This window comes from Taudactylus pleione, unplaced genomic scaffold, assembly GCF_031769625.1.
Source record: "Taudactylus pleione unplaced genomic scaffold, aTauple2 ptg001428l, whole genome shotgun sequence".
Classification (NCBI taxonomy): domain Eukaryota; kingdom Metazoa; phylum Chordata; class Amphibia; order Anura; family Myobatrachidae; genus Taudactylus; species Taudactylus pleione.
Genome location: NW_028285827.1, coordinates 453364 through 474352, shown reverse-complemented (window position 1 = coordinate 474352; position 20989 = coordinate 453364). Strand labels below are relative to the sequence as shown.

The following is a 20989-nucleotide window of genomic DNA, read 5'->3' as shown; positions in this document are numbered from 1 at the left end:
GGATGTGAGTGTGTGACCCGGTGCTGCTGGAGTGTTAGTAGTGAATGCAGGGGTGTGAGTGTGTGACTGGGAGCTGCTGGGGTTAGTAGTGAATGCAGGGGTGTGAGTGTGTGACTGGGAGCTGCTGGGGTTAGTAGTGAATGCAGGGGTGTGAGTGTGTGACTGGGTGCTGCTGGGGTGTTAGCAGTGAATGCAGGGATGTGAGTGTGTGACCCGGTGCTGCTGGAGTGTTAGTAGTGAATGCAGGGGTGTGAGTGTGTGACTGGGAGCTGCTGGGGTTAGTAGTGAATGCAGGGGTGTGAGTGTGTGACTGGGTGCTGCTGGGGTGTTAGTAGTGAATGCAGGGATGTGAGTGTGTGACCCGGTGCTGCTGGAGTGTTAGTAGTGAATGCAGGGATGTGAGTGTGTGACTGGGTGCTGCTGGAGTGTTAATAGTGAATGCAGGGGTGTGAGTGTGTGACTGGGAGCTGCTGGGGTGTTAGTAGTGAATGCAGGGGTGTGAGTGTGTGACTGGGTGCTGCTGGGGTGTTAGTAGAGAATGCAGGGATGTGAGTGTGTGACCCGGTGCTGCTGGGGTGTTAGTAGTGAATGCAGGGATGTGAGTGTGTGACCGGTGCTGCTGGAGTGTTAGTAGTGAATGCAGGGATGTGAGTGTGTGACCCGGTGCTGCTGGAGTGTTAGTAGTGAATGCAGGGGTGTGAGTGTGTGACTGGGAGCTGCTGGGGTGTTAGTAGTGAATGCAGGGGTGTGAGTGTGTGACTGGGTGCTGCTGGGGTGTTAGTAGTGAATGCAGGGATGTGAGTGTGTGACTGGGAGCTGCTGGGTTGTTAGTAGTGAATGCAGGAGTGTGAGTGTGTGACTGGGAGCTGCTGGGGTGTTAGTAGTGAATGCAGGGGTGTGAGTGTGTGACTGGGTGCTGCTGGAGTGTTAGTAGTGAATGCAGGGGTGTGAGTGTGTGACTGGGAGCTGCTGGGGTGTTAGTAGTGAATGCAGGGGTGTGTGTGACTGGGTGCTGCTGGGGTGTTAGTGAATGCAGGGATGTGAGTGTGTGACCCAGAGCTGCTGGAGTGTTAGTAGTGAATGCAGGGATGTGAGTGTGTGACCCGGTGCTGCTGGAGTCTTAGTAGTGAATGCAGGGGTGTGAGTGTGTGACTGGGAGCCGCTGGGGTGTTAGTAGTGAATGCAGGGGTGTGAGTGTGTGACTGGGTGCTGCTGGAGTGTTAGTAGTGAATGCAGGGGTGTGAGTGTGTGACTGGGAGCTGCTGGGGTGTTAGTAGTGAATGCAGGGGTGTGAGTGTGTGACCCGATGCTGCTGGGGTGTTAGTAGTGAATGCAGGGATGTGAGTGTGTGACCCGGTGCTGCTGGGGTGTTAGTAGTGAATGCAGGGATGTGAGTGTGTGACCGGTGCTGCTGGAGTGTTAGTAGTGAATGCAGGGATGTGAGTGTGTGACCCGGTGCTGCTGGAGTGTTAGTAGTGAATGCAGGGGTGTGAGTGTGTGACTGGGAGCTGCTGGGGTGTTAGTAGTGAATGCAGGGGTGTGAGTGTGTGACTGGGTGCTGCTGGGGTGTTAGTAGTGAATGCAGGGATGTGAGTGTGTGACTGGGAGCTGCTGGGTTGTTAGTAGTGAATGCAGGAGTGTGAGTGTGTGACTGGGAGCTGCTGGGGTGTTAGTAGTGAATGCAGGGGTGTGAGTGTGTGACTGGGTGCTGCTGGGGAGTTAGTAGTGAATGCAGGGATGTGAGTGTGTGACCCGGTGCTGCTGGGGTGTTAGTAGTGAATGCAGGGATGTGAGTGTGTGACCCGGTGCTGCTGGGGTGTTAGTAGTGAATGCAGTGATGTTAGTGTGTGACCCAGTGCTGCTGGAGTGTTAGTAGTGAATGCAGGGGTGTGAGTGTGTGACTGGATGCTGCTGGGGTGTTAGTAGTGAATGCAGGGGTGTGAGTGTGTGACTGGGTGCTGCTGGGGTGTTAGTAGTGAATGCAGGGATGTGAGTGTGTGACCCGGTGCTGCTGGGGTGTTAGTAGTGAATGCAGTGATGTTAGTGTGTGACCCAGTGCTGCTGGAGTGTTAGTAGTGAATGCAGGGGTGTGAGTGTGTGACTGGATGCTGCTGGGGTGTTAGTAGTGAATGCAGGGGTGTGAGTGTGTGACTGGGTGCTGCTGGGGTGTTAGTAGTGAATGCAGGGATGTGAGTGTGTGGCTGGGTGCTGCTGGAGTGTTAGTAGTGAATGCAGGGGTGTGAGTGTGTGACTGGATGCTGCTGGAATGTTAGTAGTGAATGCAGGGGTGTGAGTGTGTGACTGGATGCTGCTGGGGTGTTCGTAGTGAATGCAGGGATGTGAGTGTGTGACTGGGTGCTGCTGCGGTGTTAGTAGTGAATGCAGGGATGTGAGTGTGTGACTGGGTGCTGCTGGAGTGTTAGTAGTGAATGCAGGGGTGTGAGTGTGTGACTGGGAGCTGCTGGGGTGTTAGTAGTGAATGCAGGGGTGTGAGTGTGTGACTGGGTGCTGCTGGGGTGTTAGTAGTGAATGCAGGGGTGTGAGTGTGTGACTGGGTGCTGCTGGGGTGTTAGTAGTGAATGCAGGGATGTGAGTGTGTGACCCGGTGCTGCTGGAGTGTTAATAGTGAATGCAGGGATGTGAGTGTGTGACCCGGTGCTGCTGGAGTGTTAGTAGTGAATGCACCTCCGGACTCCTGGTATGAACTTATGCCCCTGGTTGGTGCCACATTGGGATGATAGATGTCGCTTGCATAGACACACGGTGTGCTGTTGTTTTCCCGGGGGGCTGCATAATATAAAACACATACTGCCAACAAATATATAAATATTCTGTTTTATTGGTGTATCAGGGGAGGGAAAGCAAAAAGGAAAAAAGAAAAAAAACAGGAAAAGTAATTTGCATATATTCCATGCGCATATATCATATATAGATAGATCTGTCCTCTTATAGCTATTTATTAATATAGATTTATGTTTGTTACATGCTATATACAAATAATTTAAAAGGGGACATGTTCCCGGTGCCCATCCAATATTAAACCATTCAGTGAAAGAGAGACCTTCAGAAGAACTGGGGTAACAGGGTGACTACGAGCTGTTGCTAGGCAGGTTACACAATAACAGACCATTATAGAGGTGGTGGGAATCGTGCACCCCCACAATCGCATGTGTTCGGTTATTCATTCAGATCTACTGGAAATGAAGCTTCTGCCGCACAAGTTCCACTTTTCAACTTTTTTGATTGAATATATAAAACCTTGATATATATATATATAATGGTGAGTAATCTTAATATTCCTATTCTATGGACACAAATGTGGAATTGTCTGCAGAATTGCCTCATTGCACGTTGTGGCAGAGGGTGCTGTGTGCCTGCCATGCCTCAGTGATGCGTTATAGCGCCCCCTGTCTGCCTGCCTCTCGCTCTGCAACTCTCTGTGCTTCTGTCTCTGTGTAATGGGGAGGTGGGAGAGAAGGGTCTCTGTATCGGTCCTTTGGGATGAGAAATGGAAGCCATGTGTGTTTGTGGGAGGAGGATGTCACGCAGGGAAGAGCCACGCATGCATTGAACACGCTATCTGGGACATTGATGTGAGGGGGGCTAATTCCTTTCCATTCTTTCCCCTCGTTACGATACGGGGGGTCCAGAGACTGGATCCAGCAGCAGAAATCAAGGAACAGAGAATTGGGGACTATACACTTCCAGCGGGAGCTGCAGAGAGAGAGAGATAGAGGGGGGGGTGCAGAAAATTAGATGAGGATCACATTACCACATTAGCTGATAACAGATATAACAGGATAAATAGTGCGGTTGAATACTAACGTTGTCATTTTTAGTTGGCCATCAACAGTTTTGCATATATCCGCTAGTTCAAAGATATGATAAAATCTCAAAAAGATGATTATTTACAAACAACACACAAAGAAGGTTATAAGGTAATAGGGTATACATTTACACACGTGATTTCATCATCAACCTTGCAGAAGACAGATAATTGCTGATTGCAGTGCTATACCGGGGCATTTTAGTGGTCTGGGCCCCCATCATCCCCCATCACACCCGGCCTTGCGCCATGGGCAGTAACCCTGGTCGTTTATTGCCAAAAGCACCATAACAACGGAAAATCGTGATTTTCTATCTCCGCTTATTGTGAAGATAAAAAAAAAATAATAATAATGTCTCACTGCCCATTGTAGCAATACGGGCGCTAAGAGTTGACGTAACCGCTTCTTTGGGCCAGAGCGCAGTGAGACTGAGGGCACAGATTTCCCTCCCTGTTTACTAAAGAAATAAAGGTCTGAAAAATAGATTTAATTTATTCTTAGAAAAAGGTAAAAATATTTATAAATAGTTAAAATAGTATTTGTAATTTTAAAAAGAATAAATGTAGTAAAATATTAATTATTTATTACATATTATATTACATATTATAATGATCTAAACCCTAATCACCATAGTGAGATGGTGATAACAAAACAGATATGGCAGCGGTACAGGAACTTCCTCAATGCTTATTACAGTAAGTAGACTTATCTATTTACGAATCTCCGATGGTCTTTGCTGTTAATAGGGCTCTTTTCCTATTGATGAAACCCTCCCTCTCTCCCCTAAGAGTGACAGAAGACGTCCTATGCCTGGCGGGGGGGTTTATACACATGAGGCTTGCGTCAGCGGACACGGACTAGACAGGGTAAATTGTTGTAATGTTAGTGGATTAGCACAGAGGACGTTTTATTGGCTGGGTGGTTATGGGTGTGTGTGGGTGTGTTTGTCTATCCCCTGTGGAACCTTCTAGGTCCTCCTGCCTGTCGGATATCCCACCCTCCCTCCCTCGCTGTTGTCGGCTTTTGGCTTTTGCGGGAAAGAGCGGCTGCAGTAACTGTCTGACTTTAGATCTTGAGGTGCGCTCCTCGCCAATACACGGGTTTTAGGCTGATTCTACCGGGGTCAGCGGCACGACTGGTCCAGGTCCTTGTGTCATTGGGAGGGGAGCTGGATACCTTGAGTGGAGTAGGATGGGCTGGCAGAAGACCCCCATCTAGGCCTAGTAGTGGAAGTTTGCAGATGGGGCCGTTCTTTCTTTGCCACCATACTCCTCCCCTTTTTCGTTTTAAATATACCTTAAAATTAAAATAGTTTAAAATTAAATAAAAGCTGACCCTGTGTTTCCCCACCAATATATGCCTCCGGGTCTGTATTTAGATAAGTACATATGGTTTGTCGGCTGTCTGTGAAGGTGTATTCTGACATCAGCCGATATGGAGATTAATGTTTTATTAGACTGCAACGAAAATAAACAGAAAAAGTTCTGAAAATTTTTGAGCCATTTCTAAATCAGCGTAGAGCTAACAGGCCCCTGTTTTGTGGGACAGTCCTGAATTTCTGTGAAAAATAGGGACTGCCTCGGAGCTATAGCTCAGCAACTTAGTTATGTGGCTCGGCATGTTACCCGGATTTTATAGAAGAAACGTCGGGAGTACTGAACAAGGCCTAACTAGCCTAATCTCCATAAAAGTTAGGGAAACTCTGGGAATAAGCGAGGCCTCTCCCCCAATGAAAACAGGTTACTCCCCCGAGAAGCGCAACATCAATCCTCGCCCTACAAATACAGACGACATAAGAAATCTAAGGGTCTATTTACTAAGTAGTGTTAGGAGAAGTGAAAAGTGATAAGGTACCAGCCAATCAGCTCCTAACTGCTATCTCACAGGCTGTGTTTGAAAGTGACAGTTAGGAGCTGATTGGCTGGCACCTTATCACTTTTCACTCTGTCTCCTAACACTGCTTAGTAAATAGACCCCTTAGACTTGCTGGCAGTGTATGGGTTAATGCGGTCACTTACTCTGGGTCTGTAGAGGCTGCCTCCCATCAGACTGGGATCCGCTGTGATAAGAGACAAAGCAAATGTGAGACATGAGACCAGTGGCCATTTACTGCTGTCATAAATAGTCTATAATCTATCTCTTCCAGGTGCTGCATATACACAGGGTCTGCGTGTGGGACCCCTCACCCCCCAAACAGCGCAGGCTGCCACAACTGGGAAACATTAATATTGAGCCTGACAATTCACAATGAATTAGTGACGTGATTGAGGCACGAGGCACGGATTGCCACATGTCTATGTTATGTACCTCTCATGAATATAGAGGTTCGTCTGTTGAATGTTTGTTACGTGCATTTTAATAAATGGTCCCCCCGGTTCCCTTATTCACTTCTATCATCTTTTAACGCAATATTATTGTTTCGTAGAACGTCCTTTTTACCACATTAATTGGCAGATAATGGGCCTAAGTCACGCAGCGTCGATGTCAGACGTAGTTCAGCGTCCTAATTGTGTTCATACAGAGTCGCAGTTACAACGTACGCATGGAGAGGTGTATAGAAAATGTTCTGGGTGTTCCTGGGCGGTGACTGGGATGTAGCTATGCGCGGAGATGGTCCATTTTATGGGCGTGTCTCGGGCGTGTCACTGAAGGTTTACGTACAAAGGGGCTTAATCTCTCAGCTTGGAGGCCATATTCAAAAAGAGATCTGCACCTCGCCTAGGGCAGGTGCGTGTGCCAACGGTGCGACTGATGAAGGCGTCTAAACCACCGACAAGCATGATGTCAGTACCTGGAGATGCTCATCGTAGGCGTCACCGTCCTGGCACAGCCAGACGCACACCGGGGAAGGATTGTAGCGGTATTAGCATAAAGTCGCAGACACCACTGCGTCCAACTCAGAATCAGGCCCAATTTATTTACTGACATTTGCAAACGACTCCCCCCTTCCCATAGTGCTCTCTGCTCGTACAGCTCTATCTATCATCTATCAGTCACTAAACACGTATTCATTGTGCCAACTGTGAAATCCCTTATATGTACTAAGCTCTGGAAAGTGATCAATTGGGAAGTGATAAACTACCAACCATTCGGCTCCTAACTGTCATTTTTGAAACACAGCCTGTAAGATGGCAGTTAGGAGCTGAGTGGCTGGTAGTTTATCTCTCTCTAATATATCACTTTCCAGAGCTTAGTGCATCTCCCCCATAAACAGCAATGAATTGTTAGTGTAGGTCCCATCTGAGTGAGGTACAGTCACAATTTTCGCTAAGTGTGCACCTTATGTTTAGTTCATCTGATATACTGTATGGTAATATTAGTATTATGGGATCTTCATGAGAGGTTCCCAAACGCGGCCTTCAAGGCACCTCAGCAGTTCAGGTTTTAGAGATATCCATGGATGAGCACATGTGGTTAAAATATATTGTCTGGAGGTAATAAGTCACCTGTGGTCAAGCATAGATTATCCTTAAAACCTGGACTGCCTGAGGACCGAGTTTGGGATCCTCTGGTCTAATGTTTGTTACTATGAATAGTATATCTTTAGTGTCTGAAATCCGTGTGCCCTATATATAACCATGCATATCATTCATTTGTAAAGCACCAGTCATAATTAGCTGTGTTACACTCAGAATATACTGTGCTGGTCTCGGGGAGATGAAAGCTCCCAGCACAAAGCGTTTCCATCATTTAAAGAAAGAATAATAATTAATAGCATTTAGCTCAGGGGAGACACTAATCCTGAAAAGATTGTCGCTTGCCTATATAAATAGCATTTCTAGTGGAGCATCTCCCCCCCAGGGTGCATTTGTTGGAATGAAAGGAATGGAGCATTCATTATAAAGACACCCCTCAGCTAGTGCAGGGGCCGCTAAATGCCCAGAGCCCATGTGGAGAGGACCACTCACTGGGGGGAAGACTGGTAACAATTATACGCTCACAAAAGCCATAATGGCTGTGTATGATTGCGAGCGGATATCACGCAGGGCCTGTTATGCCGCATTCATCCTGCCCAGCGGGTGGTGTATTTGGGTGATAGCCAGAGGCTTCTCACTTGCAGACTTGCTATACAGTGTGCTGGACGGAAGGCGAGGGAGTGAATGAGGACAGCGCAGAGACCGGGATCTTACTTTGCATTCTTCTGTTTGCATTTGAATTTGTTACCTGTGGGGAAACACACACAGAAAATGATTGTGTATTAAAACCAATGATATATTGTATATACAGTATAACGATGTTATTAGTGGAAACGTCAGAGGTGTTAAAGTCAATATTTGAAGAAAATCAGCTTTTATATTCTTCTTCTTATTTCTAAATATATATTTTTTTATTGGGGCAAAGTATAAATACAAATTGGCATATTCAATTGGGCGCAAGTTTTAGCGAGGAAAAAACCTTGCACCCCTCACACCCCAATTTTGGATTACCATGCGTATGTGTGCTCCCGATACTCTCTGTATCCAATTTTTGAAAAAGTGGCTTCGGGGTTTTCAGAAGTGAAAACCCCAACGCCGTGTAAAAAAATATTACACTTACCTACTCGGGGTCTCCGGTGGTCTTCTCCCCATCTTCTCACTGGGGAGGGGGCTGCTGGGAGGCTCCAGGGAGGCAAAAGGGCCGCTGGGAGATGTAGTTCTCCCAGCGCCCAATACGGGGGGGGCATACTCACACTCGGAGGGGGGGCACACACCGGGGGGTCACACACACACTCATGCACAAACACACTCTCACACACACTGATATGCTCACCGCTGCTGCAGGAGACCGGGTCCCGACACTGGATGCAGTAGACAGCGCTCCGGAAGGTGAGTATTACTAACTAATTAAGCTAATTGAAAACGTCCAATTGCTTAATTAGTCATTAGGAGGGGAGCCGCCGGGGTCCCAGAACATTTCCGACATTTTTTCAGAAATTGTGGATTTTAGGTCAAATTGGTCGTGCTCTGGAGGTGCGCAAAATGAAAAAAACCTCCCGGCACGCAAAATAGGAATAAACGCGCACCTAATTGTATAGCAAGTATCTCGCACCTGCAGGAAAAGCCTCACAGGGGCGGGATTTTTGCTATTCTCGTCCCCAATTGCATATGCCCCAAATACTACAGTAAAACCACAGACAGGGAGTGGCAAGTACAGGGGAAGGGTAGGGCAACTGCTGCAGCAGGGGTCAGCAGGAGGAGGCAAAACACGTCTCAGTGTATGGGCGAGCAGGCGGGTATCAGAGGGGGAGAAGGAGACAGAAGACAAGGAGCTCTGCTGGTAATGATAGCATAGGGGAAGAACAAGAGGGAAAAGAGCCCTGCCCAAGAGCTTATTTCCCAAGAGGGGTATAAACAGTTGGAGGGTGAACTGGGTAGGAGACACAATGGGTAGGTGGGGAGTGAGAGAGGAGATAAGAGGGGGGCTGGTAGGCTTTAGAGAAAAGGTGTAACTTCAGGGGACATTTAAGGCTATGGAAGGGGAGGGCAGTCAGACTTGGCGAGGGACAGCGTTAGATTGGAGGGGAGCGCTGCAGCTATGGCAGGGAGGTGGGCATAGGAGGAAGTGGCTGGAACAGTCAGCAGTGGGGCAGAGGAAGTGGGAGGGAGTGTGCACAGAGATGAGGTTGGATATGTAGGTGGGCAACACTGGTGCAAGGTGTCTGGGCACCCTAGGCAACATTTCATCCATCGCCCCTGCTCCCTCCAATACTATGCCACACTTTAGTGATGCCAATTTATAATATGCTACACAGCAGTGTCCCAAACTCATAATACACTATATAGAAATGCCCCAACTAATATTCCACACAGCAGAACCCCAAAATCATACTGTGCCTCATAACACTGGCCTAATTCATAATATGCCACACATCTGTGCCACAAATTCATTATATGCCACACATCTGTATCCCCAATTCACAATTATACTATACAATGCCCCAATACATATGCCACAAAGTTGAGCACAAAATGTATTGTATGCCACATAGCCGTGAATTATGCTACACAATCCCCCTAATACATTTGCCACACATGTGACCACAATTTTTTTATATGCCATACAGCTGTACCCCCAATACATTAAGCCACACATCCATGCCCCAATATATAATTATGCCACACATCTTTACCCCATTATAAGTAAGCACCCATGAAACCCCCCCCCCCTCCCCACACACACACACACACACAAACACACCTGCATCATCCTTGGTCATCAGTTGACCCATTCGGGACTGAAAGAGACATCCTTCTTTTTTTGTGAACTCAGCAGCGCCCTCCAGTGGCTGGCGCCCCTAGGCAGCCTTCTAAAGCTGCCTAATGGTAGCACGCGCCTGCCCTGTAGGTAGGGGAGGAGTGACTAAGGGCTTTATCAGTAAGGCTTTGCCTGAGATTGGTCATATGCCCCAGTCCCGCTTCATAGTCCGGTCACATACTGATTTTTGCTCTCTCTCTCTCAGGTGCCGTCATTCCTACATAATTGCCCATGGAAGTCCCACAGGATGGAGCCTAGAGCTATACCTCCCAGCTGTCCCAGTGTAGGTGGTCCATTGGAGGCTCTCTCCAGCTTGGGCCAGGAGTTTGGAAGGTGTTTTCCATTAGATGTATGTAAGTGATGAGTGGTCACGCCCCATGATGTGTGACCACACCCACATGACATGTGACCATTCCTCCTCCATTTGCGCTCCCCCATTTGCCCTAATTCCACAGCTCTGAAGATTAGTCAGGGCATTACCTTGGTACCAATATAAAGCAGATAATGGAGTTCTCCAACAATGATTTGAGAATATAAAATATTGATACTTACTGATAGCGATGACGATCCCCAATACAAACATGATAATTGCCAGGATAAGTCCGGTCATCCTCACCGTGTCATAATCTAAAGCAAAACAGAAACTATTTTATGCAATGTGAATGTCGGCTATTTCACTGTCAACATAACATCCATGTCGTCATAATACTGCATACTATGTTGGCATTATAACTTTAAATGGTACATTACAATTACAGTGAATGTTTACAGCATCCACATAGACAAAACGTATCTATGCCCTCTATAGTTTCTGGTGACATGGGTTACAGAACCGTCTCCCCCCAATTATACAATCCCAGGGTCTACAATTTTCCCACTGCCCCCTCAGTCCCTAATGTGCTTTAATGGGTCCATTTCCCTAATTCTGTACTACCTCTTGCTAGTGTTTGGACCATATAAATGGCCTAGACACAGTACTATTGTCAGTTGTTAGATACTTGCACAATACACAACTTGTAACAACTTGTAACAAACTGTTACAGAAAATGATACACAATCTGTCCAGGTACAAATTACTTTGTGTGTTTGTCCTCATTTGATTTGAAATATGAGTTTCTCCTGATTTTCTGCCTATTACTCCATTTTTTCCATGTGTTTAATAATGTAAAATGGGTTTGATCGCGTCCGCCATTCACATCACAAAATAAATGACATTTTTAGAAGAGCGCCCAATATTTGGATAACCCGCAAAGGAAAACAGAACTCATTCACTTACCGTAGACAAAGGGGTCTCCATTTCCATAGATATTAACTGGAATGAAAGTGAATTAAAAGGCTGATTAGTTACATAAAAGAGTAAAAACATACTGTGAATATGGAGTTATCCATTTGAACTCATTTTACAACTTGTATAATGAGATGCAGCAATAACCTGGGATGATAATAGGTAACAGTAGGAGAATAATACATTTATAATAGCCGAACTGTGAGCCCGGGCACGTGATTGGCTGACGATTTAGGTCAATAAGAACTGCAATGTTAAGTCAATTAGTTTTACATTGACCTTATTAGATCTTAGATGTAGAAATTGCAGGGGTATGGGTCACCTCAGAGACCTGTTCACGGGAGTAAAAATATATTGACAGTTAACTCAAATCGTCTGCAAAAACCAATCATCTGCCATCATCTGCAACCACCAATCATCTGCCATCATCTGCAACCACCAATCATCTGCCATCATCTGCAACCACCAATCATCTGCCATCATCTGCAACCACCAATCATCTGCCATCATATGCAACCACCAATCATCTGCCATCATGTGCAACCACCAATCATCTGCCATCATCTGCAACCACCAATAATCTGCCATCATATGCAACCACCAATCATCTGCCATCATCTGCAACCACCAATAATCTGCCATAATCTGCAACCACCAATCATCTGCCATCATGTGCAACCACCAATCATCTGCCATCATCTGCAACCACCAATAATCTGCCATCATATGCAACCACCAATCATCTGCCATCATCTGCAACCACCAATAATCTGCCATAATCTGCAACCACCAATCATCTGCCATCATCTGCAACCACCAATCATCTGCCATCATCTGCATCCACCAATTATCTGCCATCATCTGCAACCACCAATCATCTGCCATCATCTGCAACCACCAATCATCTGCCATCATCTGCAACCACCAATCATCTGCAACCACCAATCATCTCCCATTATCTGCCACCACCAATCATCTGCCATCAACTGCAACCACCAATCATCTGCCATCATCCGCCTCCACCAATCATCTGCCATCATCTGCAACCACCAATCATCTGCTATCATGCGCCTCCACCAATCATCTGCCATCATCCGCCTCCACCAATCAACTGCCATCATCTGCCGCCACCAATCATCTGCCATCATCCGCCTCCACCAATCATCTGCCATCATCAGCCTCCACCAATCATCTGCCATCATCCGCCTCCACCAATCATCTGCCATCAACTGCAACCACCAATGGTTTGCGTACTACTCTGATGCTAGAAGATCGGTGCATGCACCGGTCTTCTACTGCGAGATCTCTTGCAGTTCTTCAAATCTGCCATTTGGGGGAGGGAACAGTGCGGGGTGTGTCGCCCCCATTTTCTTGTAGTGACGAAACCATGGTTAATAACCATGATGAAAAGAGCGATACTAACAGCAATACTGCAATGCTAACAGCGATACTAACAGTGATACTAATAGCAATACTAACAGCGATACTAACAGCGATACTAACAGCGATGCTAACAGTAATGGTAACAGCGACACTAACAACAATGCTAACAGCGATACTAACAGGAATGTTAACAGCGATGCTAACAGCGATACTAACAGGTATACTGCGATGCTAACAGCTATACTAACAGCGATGCTAACAGCTATACTAACAGCTATACTAACAGCTATACTAACAGCGATACTAACAGCGATGCTAACAGCGATGCTAACAGCTATACTGCGATGCTAACAGCGATACTAACAGTGATACTAACAGTGATGCTAACAGCTATACTAACAGCAATACTAACAGTGATGCTAACAGCGATGCTAACAGCTATACTGCGATGCTAACAGCAATACTAACAGTGATACTAATAGCGATGTTAACAGCGATGCTAACAGCGATGCTAACAGCGATACTAACAGCGATGTTAACAGTGATACTAACTACTAACAGTGATACTAACAGTGATACTAATAGTGATGTAACAGCGATACTAAAAGCGATGCTAACAGCGATACTAACAGCGATACTAACAGCGATGTAACAGCGATACTAACAGCTATACTAACAGTGATACTAACAGCGATGCTAACAGCGATACTAACAGTGATGCTAACAGTGATGCTAACAGCGATGCTAACAGCGATACTAACAGCGATACTAACAGCGATGCTAACAGCGATGTAACAGCGATACTAACAGTGATAATAACAGCGATACTAACAGTGATACTAACAGCGATACTAACAGTGATACTAACAGCGATACTAACAGCTATACTAACAGTGATACTAACAGCGATGCTAACAGCGATACTAACAGTGATGCTAACAGTGATGCTAACAGCGATGCTAACAGCGATACTAACAGCGATACTAACAGCGATGCTAACAGCGATACTAACAGCTATGCTAACAGCGATACTAACAGCGATACTAAAAGTGATACTAACAGCAATACTAACAGCAATACTAACAGTGATTCTAACAGCGATGCTAACAGCGATACTAACAGCGATACTAACAGCGATGTTAACAGCAATGCTAACAGCGATACTGACAGCGATACTAACAGTGATGCCAACAGCGATACTAACAGCTATACTAACAGAGATGCTAACAGCGATGCTAACAACGATACTAACAGCGATACTAACAGTGATACTAACAGTGATACTGAAAGCGATACTAACAGTGATACTAACAGCGATACTAACAGTGATATTAACAGCGATGCTAACAGCTATACTGCGATGCTAACAGCGATACTAACAGTGATACTAACAGCGACACTAACAGCGATACTAACAGTGATACTAACAGCGATACTAACAGTGATACTAACAGCGATACTAACAGTGATACTAACAGCGATGCTAACAGCGATACTAACAGCGATACTAACAGCGATACTAACAGCGACACTAACAACGATACTAACAGCGATACTAACAGCAATACTAACAGTGATACTAACAGCGATTCTAACAGTGATTCTAACAGCGATACTAACAGCGATACTAACAGCGATGCTAACAGCAATGCTAACAGTGATACTAACAGTGATACAAACTACTAACAGCGATACTAACAGTGATACTAACTTCTAACAGCAATACTAACAGCGAAACTAACTACTAACAGCAATACTAACAGCGATACTAACAGCGATACTAACAACTAACAGCGATACTAACAGTGATACTAACAGTGATGCAAACAGAGATACTAACAGCGATACTAACAGTGATACTAACAGCGATGTTAACAGTGATACTAACAGCGATACTAACAGCTATACTAACAGCTATACTAACAGCGATGGTAACAGTGATACTAATAGCGATGTAACAGCGATACTAACAGCGATACTAACAGCGATGCTAATAGCGATACTAACAGCGATACTAACAGTGATGCTAACAGCGATACTAACTGCGATGCTAACAGCGATGCTAACAGCGATACTAACAGTGATGCTAACAGCGATACTAACAGCGATGCTAACAGCGATACTAACAGCGATACTAACTACTAACAGCGATACTAAAAGTGATACTAACACCGATATTAACAGTGATACTAACTACTAACAGCGATACTAACAGCGATACTAACAGTGATACTAACAGTGATACTGATAGCGATGCTAACAGCGATTCTAACAGTGATTCTAACAGCGATGCTAACAGCGATACTAACAGCAATACTAACAGCGATACTAACAGCAATGCTAACAGTGATACTAACTACTAACAGCAATACTAACAGTGATACTAACTACTAACAGCAATACTAACAGCGATACTAACTACTAACAGCGATACTAACAGCGATACTAACAGCGATACTAACAACTAACAGCGATACTAACAGTAATACTAACAGTGATGCTAACAGTGATACTAACAGCGATACTAACAGTGATGCTAACAGTGATACTAACAGCGATGTTAACAGCGATACTAACAGCTATACTAACAGCTATACTAACAGCGATGCTAAAAGTGATACTAATAGCGATGTAACAGCGATACTAACAGCGATGCTAACAGCGATGCTAACAGTGATTCTAACTGCGATACTAACAGTGATTCTAACAGCGATGCTAAGAGCGATACTAACAGCGATACTAACAGCGATACTAACAGCTATACTAACAGCGATGCTAACAGCGATGCTAACAGCGATACTAACAGCGATACTAACAGAGATGCTAACAGCGATGCTAACAGCGATACTAACAGCGATACTAACAGCGATACTAACAGTGATGCCAACAGCGATACTAACAGTGATACTAACAGCGATACTAACAGCGATACTAACAGCGATGCTAACAGTGATGCTAACAGCGATGCTAACAGCAATACTAACAGCGATACTAACAGCGATGTTAACAGTGATACTAACAGTGATACTAACAGCAATGTTAACAGCGAAATTAACAGCAATACTAACAGTGATACTAACAGCGATACTAACAGCAATGCTAACAGCAATGCTAACAGCGATACTAACAGCGATACTAACAGCGATACTAACAGTGATACTAACAGCAATGCTAACAGCGATACTAACTACTAACAGCTATGCTAACAGCTATACTGCGATGCTAACAGCGACACTATCAGTGATACTAACAGCGATACTAACAGCGATACTAGCAGTGATACTAACAGCGATACTAACAGCCATATTAACAGTGATACTGACAGCGATGCTAACAGTGATACTAATAGCGATGTAACAGCGAAACTAACTGCGATACTAACAGCGATACTAACAGTGATACTAACAGCGATACTAACAGTGATACTAACAGCGATACTAACAGCGATGTTAACAGTGATGCTAACAGTGATACTAACAGCTATACTAACAGCGATACTAACAGCGATACTAACAGCGATGTTAACAGTGATGCTAACAGCGATGCTAACAGCGATACTAACAGCGATACTAACAGCGATACTAACAGCGATGCTAACAACGATACTAACAGCGATACTAACAGCGATGCTAACAGCGATGCTAACAGCTATACTGCGATGCTAACAGCGATACTAACAGCGATACTAACAGCTATACTAACAGCTATACTAACAGCTATACTAACAGCGATGCTAACAGCTATACTGCGATGCTAACAGCGACACTAACAGTGATACTAACAGCGATGCTAACAGCGATGCTAACAGCGATACTAACAGCGAGGCTAACAGCTATACTGCGATGCTAACAGCGACACCAACAGTGATACTAACAGCGATACTAACAGTGATACTAACAGCGATGCTAACAGCGATACTAACAGTGATACTAACAGCTATACTAACAGCGATGCTAACAGCTATACTAACAGCGATGCTAACAGCGACACTAACAGCGATACTAACAGCGATGCTAACAGCGATATTAACAACGATACTAACAGCGATACTAACAGCGATACTAACAGCGATGCTAACAGCGATACTAACAGCAATGCTAACAGCAATGCTAACAGCGATATTAACAGCGATACTAACAGCGATACTAACAGCAATGCTAACAGCAATACTAACAGCGATACTAACAGCGATACTAATAGCGATACTAACTACTAACAGCGATACTAACAGCGATACTAACAGTGATGCCAACAGCGACACTAACAGCGATACTAACAGCAGTACTAACAGCAATGCTAACAGCAATACTAACAGCGATACTAACAGCGATACTAACAGCAGAACTAACAGCGATACTAACAACTATACTAACTACTAACAGCGATACTAACAGCGATACTAACAGCGATACTAACAGCAGTACTAACAGCGATACTAACAACTATACTAACTACTAACAGCGATACTAACAGCGATACTAACAGCGATACTAACAGCGTGCAACTATCCAGCATTCCAAATAGGTTCAAACTGATGTTTCTGGAAATTGTTCTGGCCTCCCAGAATAGTGATAAAGCTAAAGTAATAATGGGCCTGATTCAGAGCCGCTCGTAAGCGGCCGCTCGTTCGTTCTGAGCGATGTTTGCCCAACTGCGCATGCGTACCGATTTTAATATGCATGCGCGAACGAGTCAGTGCTGCCGAAAATCGTTTGTTCGCTAAATAGCGAATGCCTGCTATTTTGAGTGACAGGAGGAGGCGTATGTGGGTGGTAACAGGGGAAGGTGTTTGAAAACGGGGAGTGGACTTCAGAACGCAGGCGTGCTTAAAGGTCAAAACGGGCGTTTTATGGGTTTGCAAAATTAATACAGCAGCGTCATTGACCACGACACTTGGTTTTTTTATAGTCAGAACTGCTCGCAAGATTGTGGTAGGAAAAACCAACCACAAGAATAGCGAGCAGTTCATACGCTGGTCATTGTACTCGATTAATCAAATAAATAGCGGACATGACGTAGGATGCGAGCGGCCAGGGGGCGTAGTTATCCAAAAAACGACCGCAAGTTTTGTTCGCTCGTTCAGACATGGAGGCATCAACAGACCGCAAAGAGCGAACGGTTCATTTGAATAGCCACCCTTTTCCTGAACGACCGTCCGCAAATAGCGTCCGGCTCTGAATCAGGCCCAATGTGCGGTTTGGCTGAATGGTTTGTCTGGGATAATATAGACAGAAGTACAGAAACTGCCTATGTGCTATATCAGGTGGCTGCGCTTTGGCTACATACGCTGAAGGCATATTACAAGTTATCGTAAATTATACAAAATTGCCACTAATTACAAACATCCTTCATTTTGTGTAATATTCATAATTGTGTTTTGTTGGCAGCTAAGATCTGTAGATGTCCTGGGGCGTTCCTGTGACTACTTTGTTAAATGGTTCTTAATACTTCCAGAAGGCTGTTGAATTATGCCCAATGTCACATACTGTTGAGATGTATAAACTATATCAGGCGAGATGAAAGGAAAGTTAGTGGATATTATCGGAAGCCGGAGTGAGTGATTTTGGTTCTTAAGAGCTTTTATTCCCAAGCGCCTGACTAAAAGTATAGAATTGATTTTATTTGCAAATTGCTGGCTCTAATTTTAGCATTGTGCAGAGTTTCTAATGGCTGGATGTGTTTTAGCTCTATACTTTTATGGCCCAGATCAGCCGTCTTTCAGGTCAGTTCTCCTGCCAAACTTTTTATTGCTGTTCTGCACTCTCACCACTGGGAGCAGCATGGAGCTGAATATGGTCAGTGAGGAACGTAATTCAATGTACTGCAAAGTCATCGAAACATAGAATGTGACAGCAGATAAGAACCGCTTGGCCCATCTAGTCTGCCCCATTTTTAAACATATTGTTACCTCAACCCTTATTGATCCTTACTGCTTCTGAAAGATATACTTATGTCTATTCCATTCGTGTTTAAATTGCTCTACTGTCTAAAGCTGCCACACACTAGACCAACTTACATCCAACCAACTAGGTGATTGGTTGGAATGAAAATCTGGTAAGGTATGAAAGCAAATGACAATCAGCAATTTGCTCCCAAATGCCAGAAAATGGACTAAAAATTGTTGTTTGAAGAAATTGTTTAGATCAAACATTTAACAAACTTGTCTGACGTCATTTTCCTCTGTTTTCTGGCATTTAGGAGCAAATTGCTGATCATCAGTTACTCCCATACGTTACCAGATTTTCATTCCAGCCAATCAACTAGTTGGCTGGTTGGATGAAAGTTGGTCTAGTGTGTGGCCAGCTTTAGCCTCTACCACCTCTAATGGGGGCTATTCCACTTCTCCACTACCCTTTCTGTGAAGTAATTTTTCCTCGAATTTCCCCTGAACCTACCACCCCCCAGTGTCAGATCATGTCCTCTTGTTCTAATACTTCTCTTTCTATGAAGAATGTCTCCTTCCTTTACCTTGTTATAACCCTTTATATATTTGAACATTTCTATCATGTCCCCCCTTTCCCATCTCTGCTCCAAACTATACATATAAGATCTTTTAGTCTTTCCTGGTACGTTTTGTGGTGTAGACCTTGCACCATTTTAGTCGCCCTTCTTTGTACAGTCTCTAATGTATTAATATCCTTCCGGAGATATGGCCTCCAGAACTGAACACAGTATTATAGATGAGGACGTACCAATGACCTATACAGTGGTATTATCACTTCTTTCTTTCTGCTACTGATTCCTCTCCCTATGCACCAAGCATCTGACTTACCTTCCTCATTGCTTTGTTACAATGTTTGCTTGCCTTTAAGTCACCTGAAATAGTGACTCCTAGATCCCTTTCCTCTTCAGTACTTTCCAGTATAGAGCCATTAATACTATATTTAGCCTTTGGATTTTTGAGACCCAAGTGCATGATCTTGCATTTTTGGCATTAAACTGTTGCTGCCACATTCTTAACCATTCATCTAGTCTACCTATATCATGAATCATTTGTTTTACCCCTCCTGGTGTGTCTACCCTGTTACCCCTCCTGGTGTGTCTACCCTGTTACCCCTCCTGGTGTGTCTACCCTGTTACCCCTCCTGGTGTGTCTACCCTGTTGCACTGAAGTCACTGATATTAGTAAGAACAAAACTTGACTGCTCAAATTTCAGGAGTATAGTGGAACATAATAAGGGGGAGGTGGGTGCATTTTTCTTTGCCGACGGAATTCAAAGACAGGTCCAACAAAGAAAATACATCATGGAATTGCCAGCATAGTGTTGGCAATTACCGCTGGCAGACATTTTTTCCTGTGAAATATTTGGAAAGATGTTGCCGGTGAAGTAGATCGCAAAGAGTCTCTCTCTTATGTGCATGCGCCATTTTCCCGTAAATATCAACTAAAAGATAGCTGGCAGCAGAAAATACAGGCGGGGAGGGCGCTTCGCGGAGCTGGAGGGACCGCTGTACACGGAACTCACATGCCAATAATACGACTCTGATTAGGCAACTTATCAAGCTAACGGCACCATTGGCAGGAGAATGGAAATGGGCTCAAATATATCTGTATAGACCCCGATCACAACAAACAACCTGTCCTGGCTGTTTTATTTCCCTCACAAAATGCTGTAATTTTTCTACTTTTAAATAATTAGAGACAAACTGTGACTGATGGTGTAGGTGTTGTACACACCCACACGGCACTGGTCACACCCACACGGCACTGGTCACACCCACACATCACTGGTCACACCCACACAGCACTGTTCACACCCACACAGCACTGGTCACACCCACACAGCACTGGTCACACCCACACAGTACTGGTCACACCCACCTGCCACTGGTCACACCCACACAGTACTAGCCACACTCACACAGCACTGGTCACACCCACACAGCACTGGTCACACCCACACAGCACTGGCCACACCCCCACGGCACTGGTCACACCCACCCAGCACTGGCCACACCCCCACGGCACTGGCCACAGATCCTCCACTTCTCACAATAGGGGCGGGATGCATGGCGCGTCACAATTTGCATATATGCTGCTTTTAATTACGCTGGTATGCATGAACAAATACGCAAAGGACAGCTCTCATGCAAGTGAGGGACTTCCATGTCTATGAAGTCCCCATGGTGTCATTCTGCGCATGCACCGCGGCGGTACTGAGAGGGACCTGATTGGATCCCTCTCACATCACTCTGCAAAGGGAAGTCCATAGGCCAGGGGCATATTAGGAGAGGAGGGGGCCCATGTGCTTTCTCCGTC

At 45.0% G+C, this 20989-nt stretch overlaps 1 protein-coding gene across 1 annotated transcript in view; it reads right to left on the bottom strand.

Annotated features, from left to right (window-relative positions):
• Positions 1-2819: 2819 nt before the first annotated feature.
• LOC148442634 (sodium/potassium-transporting ATPase subunit gamma-like) overlaps positions 2820-20989 on the bottom strand; it is a 48761-nt gene continuing 30591 nt past the window's right edge. Inside the window, exons 2-6 of the mRNA XM_088463694.1 lie at positions 11338-11373; positions 10614-10688; positions 7958-7991; positions 5846-5886; positions 2820-3714 (exon numbers count right to left, since the gene is read on the bottom strand). Of these exons, the coding sequence (XP_088319820.1) occupies positions 3695-3714; positions 5846-5886; positions 7958-7991; positions 10614-10688; positions 11338-11373 (206 nt within the window). The 3' untranslated portion in view covers positions 2820-3694. The remainder of the gene's footprint in view (positions 3715-5845; positions 5887-7957; positions 7992-10613; positions 10689-11337; positions 11374-20989) is intronic.